We start from the raw sequence: 7,500 nt of genomic DNA on the forward strand, positions 1-7,500 counted from the left end.
GTTGCTCTACCTGTCCTGTATCCAGTGTTGTTGAGATAGACCCCGAAGCTCCGCGGCTCGTGCTGCCGCTGCCAGGACATGGAGGAGCAGTTCTCGTTGTTGGTGTAGGTGTTGTGATTGTGGACGTACCTGAACGAAGGAGCAGAAGAATAAATCTGTTATTTCAAAAAAACATGTTCTTAACTATTTGTTAATTAAAGATCCATCGACAGATATGAAAATGAATCTTCATTTTGTCAAACTCAGAGACAAACGAACACTTTCACAATGTTACGACACTGTAGTTCCTCTCAAAGGTAGTTGGTCGGTTGGTTGCAATACACAACGTCACCACTAGATGTCACTGAGACACACAGAAGCTTTATTTTCTATTCCATCACATTATAAGTGCAGTTGTGTAGATTTAGTTTTGCTTCGATCAAATTGAGGAACTTGTCCAGACAAATAAAAAACAAAGTTGAGGAACAAGAGATTTGAACTTTCATCCGAACGGAGAGAACAGGAAACTCATCGTACGTTCACGTGTTTCTCTGAAGCCTCTTTGTGTCGGTTTGAAAAGTCTTTGTTCTGATTTCAGTGTTTTCATAACGAAGAGCAAAGAAAAGGATCAACACATTAATCCTCCGTGAGTCAGTGACTTACTTCCCTGTGAGCATGCTCGAACGTGACGGACAGCACATGGGCGTGGTCACAAAAGCGTTGGAGAAAGAAGTCCCGCCCTCCTCCATGATGCGGCGAGTCTTATTCATGGCCTGCATCGAACCTTCAGAGAGAGAGAGAGAGAGAGAGCGAGAGAGAGAGAGAGATTAAAAAAAAATTTACATTGATATCTTAGAAAATAATTCATGGATAAACATTAGACATCCTTGTGAGTGTGATCTGATGCAGCTTGATTGAATTTGACTGTTGGACGTGGGTGAAGGTTGGAGCTTCTACTCAGAGAAGTTCTAGTTGTAAACCTGCTTGATGACTTGGTGTCTAAACAAAAAGTTTATTATTGCTCATTAAATTTCAGATATAAAAGATTTGATGATGTCAAGGAGCAGCTACCGAGCTCCAGGTCCTGGTCGTCCGTCAGGATCAGGATGATGTTCGGTCGGATGTTGCGTCGGTCTCTCTGGAGGCGGGGCTTAAGACGCTGGTTGGACTGGAAGTGAGCGTGGCCGAATGTCGCCATGACAAACAGGAAGAGGAGGAGTCGGCCTGCCATGGCCTTTAACCCCTCCCAGCCTCCTTAAAAGATCAACCAATCAACTGCTTCCTCCGGGATCCTCAGATTCTGGAAAAAACAAAGAGTCTAGTTCAGCTGCTGCAGGAATCGAACCTGTGACGTCTGAGTGAAGGTTTAGATCTGTAGTGAACTGTCAATCAACCGCGGGTTATCCCTGTTAAGACGGCGTTGGTCTTTTGTTGTTCTCGGAAGTTTACAAACAAACACACACTTTCTACTTTTCTTGCTTTTAAATTTGTTTATAACTCAGTTGTATCTTTATTATTTTAAACTCTATGTAAATAAACAGATGAAAGTTGAGTCACCGATCGACTTCAACCACAGACGAGTAGAAACATCGAAGAACAAAAACACAAGAAAACCTCAGAAAGGTCAGAAGGTCCTGAAGACACAATCTGATGAATCACATGATCTGATTCTGGTTCCTTCAATGTTTAAATATGATTTAGATCTTATAGAAAGTGATTCAGTGATCTCAATAAACCACTGATCCGTTTGACATGGTTCATCAGCATCCACACTTTCTCCCCTGAGAACCTGAGGATGTGAACTCATGGGGCGAGTTGGTCTCCAGCTCGTGTCTCCTTCTCAAACCACATCCGGGTCGTATCTTCTCAACTGATCCAGAAACTCTTCTGAAAACCATCAAACAAACAAACGTCCCTGTTGAACTGGGAGTTTGAGAAAAGCAGAATGTTTGAACCGGTTTGTGGATCCTGACGATGGAGCAACATCTGGCCTGAGGCGGAGCGGTCCAGATGTTGGCTCCACGTGTCCCGTCCTGCAGCGACCCGGTTTTAACTCTGTCAGTAATCCAGCTCACTGTGTTCACGTTATGTCACGGCCTCATTATGAAACTGACCTAAAAACTGACCTGAGACCAGACGCAGCCTCGACTCCGGCGACAGGATTATGTCCGTCACTGTTTCACACAGCAGCAGGAGAGAAGAGCCACAGCTGCGTTAGTTCATCATCAATAAGATCGATGGATTGATTGATTGATTAATTGATTAATTGATTAATTGAGCTCATTGGATTGATCTTGAGTTTTCCGTGGTTCTGTTTCATCACCAGATCTCTGCTGTGACGCTGAAGAAGAAGAGTGAACTGTTTTTACTCTCCTCAGAGAAACATTTTGAAACGTGGTTTCACATTGATATGATCTCATCACATCCTCCTGATGACTCTGCATCAACAACACTGGTCAAAGGAATTCCCATTAACTCCCAGTGGACGAGGCAGAGGGTCCAGTTCCTCGTCAGGACGAACACGAACACACACGTGAGGTTCATCTCCTCTGTTCGCAGGTGAAGCTTTTTCCAACTCACTGACTGGAAGCAGCTGTTTTCAAGCAGCTGTTTTAAACCTGGTCACATTCTTTCATTTCATATTCATGGATTCCTGAAATAAAGCTGCTGCTGCTGCCAGAGACTTTGTTTTACTTGATATTCAGATCTTCTCCTCTGAGAGCAGTGAACCTGTATCTCCTCACCTCAGCTCAGGAGCAGTAAACACACAGAACTGACTCAATAACACATCACAACACTTTAACTTATGATGAGGCCTTAATATTATTTGGAGATGAAGATTTGCCATTCAAGCCATTTTTGATTATATGGAGTTTTTAAGTTCACAGCATATTAAGGGATAATTAGTTTTATCAAAACGTTTTGACTTAAAAACTGTTTAAAAAAGATCATGAATATGAAACTTAACAAACACTAATATGGACAAAAGTATGTGGACAGCCTGGTCCTGATGGATGAACCACATGAAAAAACATTTGAACATCTAAAGAGGTAGAATCTAAAACAGCAACACACTGATTGGCTGATGGTTCGACTATACACTGTAAATAATGATGGCCGACATGACAGCTCCCAAAACTGAACTCTTGATCGCCCCCTGATGGCCGGCTGCGGTACACGTCATGTTAAAAAAATCAAAGTACACATTAAATACATTTGTCTCAAAGATGATTTCTGATTTGAAGTTGAACAGTAAATAAGTGATAAAGTGCAGAGTAGATGAATCATGTGACTGCTTCTGCATGTTGTTGTACCTGTACTATGTGTAATGAATAATAATAATAATAATATAATCTAAAGACCCTGAGGTTTCCACAGAGAAACATCCGATCTGCACAAAGAGAAGCGTCTCGTTGTGTTTCATCTCAGGATCTTCGTCTGGAGCCTCATCTGCTCGAGTCGCTTCGCACCGACAGGAAATTACTGCCACCAGTTATTTATCTTGATGAACCAAAAATTAGCATAAAGTGACAGGAACCAGCAGAAATTAGCATTTTCTTTTCTCAGTTCAGTTGAATTCAGAGTTGAAAACTGACTAATAAACAGGTTCATGGAGAAAAGTCTCCAGAGCTCAGAGTCAGACCTGGTTCTGAACCCGGAGACCGAGCAGGAGGCCGGTGCAGCGACCCCGTCACGACACCGTCATGTCACATTCACCAGGGGTTCTAACGTGTCCACACACTGTTGGCCTCATCCTGTGTTACCAGTGCTTCATCATGCGCTGGGACCAGTGTAGTCACGCTCCGCTGAACTGGGAACCAGCCCCCAGACGCCCCGGGGACCATGGATCCTGTCGTGTGTCATCCCGGTGCGCCCTCTCTGGCTCCGGCTCCTCCATCACTTCTACCTGCTCATTAATATTCATGAGCTGGGGGTGTCGCCGCGGCGCCGGTGCAGCTGGTCGCCGAGCGGCTCAATGAGTCGGTGAACGTCAACGAAGAGATTCGTTAAGGTTTTAATGAGACTCCCGGGGGGGGGGGGGGGGGGGGGGCACAGTGTCCGATGAGAGGTCAGAGGTCAGCTCAAAAGCGGCCAGCGATAATGTTGTGGTTGCCATGGTAACAGATTAGCCTCTAGGTCCAATGTGACGGAGGCAGCTGTGTCTGCTCATACATGACATCATACATGTCACATGGAGACAGATCAATGCATGATCAACACGTCAGCTGATTTCTCCTGTTATCAATAATCATGTCATGTCTTTCTGGATTTATGTCGAGTCAACAACTTTCAACCGGTTTCTCTCTTTTTGAAACCAGAGACAGAAACGTGAGAATCTGAAGCTTCACGTGTTTCATTCGATCGGATCCTTCTGGTTTCACGATGTAATTTAAGGACTAAAGAATTCAGTTCGTCCTGTCATCATCACCTACATGGGCTTAGAGGGGGGGGGGGGGGGGGGGTATCGACTGCTTCTGTTGTTCAAAAGAAACGACTGATCCATGAACATGTACTGAAGACGTAAATCTTTACAAACTTCTCACACGTGTAGTTTCAGACTTTAAGTTAAGTTTCACTAGATTTCTTCAACGAGCTGCTCACGTTAGTTCGTATCATACAAACAGTAGAGAATATATATGAAGTGTTTCTGTGGGAACTATTTTCAGTGGCGGACTGATACAACCACTTCCTCCCCCTCTTCAGAAATCGATGATCGATGATGTAGCCGCATTGATTATTGATTTTGGTGGTGAAGGGTCAAAGGTCAATTTATATATTTCACGTCCAGCAGCTAGTCGGACACGCCCCCTGACAAAGCCGGTAAAGTGACAGCGGAGGCCGACAGTTCCTTAACACGATGGAAGTGGTTGACCAATCACAAGAGAGTGGGCTTTATCAGGAGGGGGGGTCTTAAAGAGACAGGAGCTACACTCAGTGCGTGAGACAGAGGCTGAACAGAGGAGCAGCAGCGATCAGATGAATAAAGATCAGAAACTTGGATAATAGATCCACTACAGTGTCTCCAGCTTCTTCCATGTTTTATATCATAGAAACTAAAAGTGTTTGGGTTTTCAAACCGACCACAAACCAAAGTACAAAGAGTTTTAGAAGATGAATCACAGCAGTGTGTTCCTGAGAGTTGTTCGACAGAGACAAACTCAACGTGTGCGTTTGTTCCTGAGGAGGAAACATTGAGCTGAAGTGAAGGAACCAGAGAAACTTCTCTCTTCCTCCTTTCACTTCCTCTCACACGCTTTTCAGCCTCACTCCTCCTCCTCCTCTCTCTCTTTCTCTCTGCTATTCTTTGTCTGTTCTCTCATTCAGCCTCTTCATTCTTCTTCTCTCTTCTTCCTACCTCTGCCTCATGGATCCCCGCTGCCTTGCTCACATGCAGGATCAGTCCGGTGTCAAACCGACAACCGCCCTCACTTCAGGTCCTGTCGGCGGTTGCCGCGGCGGCAGACATAGTAATAATCCCCGTGGCAACAGCTCTCTCTCCCCTCGTCGACTGCTCGCCCGTTCCTGTTGTAACAACAGCTAAGCTGCTGCTCGCTCGCCCTCCTCCTCCCTCTCTACCTCCCTCTCTCTCTCTCTCTCTCTATCAATTTCTCCTTTTACACCTCCTGTTCTCTTCCTCCCCCCTCCTCTGCTTCCCATCTCTAGCTCTTTCCATCCCTCCCTCCCACCCTCTTTTTCTATTGTCTTTCTCTCTCTCTCTCTCTCTCTCCCTCTCTCTCTTCTTCACTCTCACTTCTTCACTCTTTCTTTATCCCTGCTCCTCACCTTCCTCCTCCTCAGTTTACAGGTGAACAGAAACAGAGAATAAAGAATCGCTCCTCCTGCTGAACAACTTTCTGTCTGGACATTGATTGTTGATGATGAAGACGATGAAGAAGAAGAAGCAGAAATCGTTTCAGGGTCAAAAGGAGATGAACACAAACTCCTGAGGAACCACTAGAACCTATTGACTGAAACATCCTAAACACAGAACACCCTGAAGAACCTCTAGAACATTCTCATCAATCCCTAAAACCTCCTGAAGGATTCTGGGAACCTCGTCACAGACCTGAGAACCTTATTCAGATTCTGTGAGTAATGATCTGAGGTGGTGAAGTGAGTTATGGAACCTCTGTCCAGGTCCATCTGTGATGAAGAACGGGTTCTACTGTCAATCTGAAGTCCAGCAGCCGTCTCTAATAACACGATCATTACTCATCCTGATAAGTTGTTTTATTTTGTTAAACATCATCAGGTGTTTGATGATTTATTGTAAATCACTTGATTTTGATGATGTGACCACGATCTGAAGATGCTCCATCAACTTGTCCTCTGCTCTAGTCGAAGTTGACTGAACCACAGCTGTGAGGACATCAGGAGACATCTGTACTCTCAGAGTGTGTTTGAGATGGAGCTGGTAGAAACACAGAGGATCTCCTGAGACGTCCGTGATATGAAACATCAGCAGGAGAGAGAGGAGGCGATGGACGTTTTACATTGATGCTCCTGCTGAGCCGCTGACTCCTCCTCATCAATAAAGCAGCCGGAGAGTTTCACAGCGATGAGAGCGACTCCACGTCCACACACAGATGAATGATTCAGACCTGGACACCGTGTGACTGTTCAAAATAAAACATTAAACCTCTCTGAGCAGGAGGCCGCTCAGTGTTCTCCTCATTATATCATCTGGACTAACTGGGTCCTGCTGGTTAAACAACTCAGCTGCTCTCCCACCAACCCAGTGATTTACAATAGAGACTAAAGCCAAAGAGATCGGTCACACTCAGAAGCTCGAGGCCTTTTTCTCTCCAGGAGAAGATTTCTTATTTTCCTATGAACACTTTCCACTGATGAGAGTTGTGTTAATCAGCTGTTTACTAATGGAGGAGACGTTTATGATACTGTAAAAAAAGATGGACGACACGTCTCCTCCTCACATCAGACACACTGTCGGGGTCAGAGTCTGTGAACAGACGCTCTCAACCAATCACGAGTCAGTCGCAGCTGTCAATCATCACGACTCAGCCACGCGTTTATATCATCAAATAATAAAACGGATTCGTAAACCGTCGACCTCCGACCTCCAGGAAATGACTAAACCAGAAGCAGGAATAATAAGATGGGAGTCGAGTTTTAGGTGGTATGTCCCTTTAAGAGACACACACACACACACACACACGCACACACACACACACACACACACACACACACACACACACACACACACACACACGCACACACGCACGCACACACACACACACACACACACACACACACACATGAATAGAACATGAAGACAGAAACATCATCTAAATACAAGACCTCATTTACACACCACGTCCTCTCTCTCTCTCTCTGCCCCCCCCAGCCTCATTTACACCTGCACTCTTCTGTTTAATGTTCCCTCCATCCAGACACCGCCCAGCTGTATCTCCCTCTGCCTCATCTACACATCACTCTACATCCATCCATCACATGAAGACTGAACTAATGAAAGGAACCTGACGAGAGCAAAGAGACAAC

At 45.1% G+C, this 7,500-nt stretch overlaps 1 protein-coding gene across 8 annotated transcripts in view; it reads right to left on the reverse strand.

The window, feature by feature from the left end:
- Positions 1–7,500, reverse strand: part of LOC133956450 (extracellular sulfatase Sulf-2-like) — a 39,418-nt gene that overhangs the window by 10,829 nt on the left and 21,089 nt on the right. For 7 of the 8 annotated variants that reach the window (XM_062391493.1, XM_062391491.1, XM_062391488.1 and 4 more), the window contains 3 exons: positions 1,051–1,279; positions 643–763; positions 11–129 (listed from right to left, as the gene is read on the reverse strand). In XM_062391493.1, coding sequence (XP_062247477.1) covers positions 11–129; positions 643–763; positions 1,051–1,210 — 400 coding nt within the window. In that variant the 5' untranslated portion in view covers positions 1,211–1,279. Of the gene's footprint in view, positions 1–10; positions 130–642; positions 764–1,050; positions 1,280–5,335; positions 5,500–7,500 lie in introns of those variants that run through there. The other variant, XM_062391490.1, reaches the window with a different exon arrangement.

The sequence above is a fragment of the Platichthys flesus genome, chromosome 7, assembly GCF_949316205.1.
Source record: "Platichthys flesus chromosome 7, fPlaFle2.1, whole genome shotgun sequence".
NCBI classification, from domain to species: domain Eukaryota; kingdom Metazoa; phylum Chordata; class Actinopteri; order Pleuronectiformes; family Pleuronectidae; genus Platichthys; species Platichthys flesus.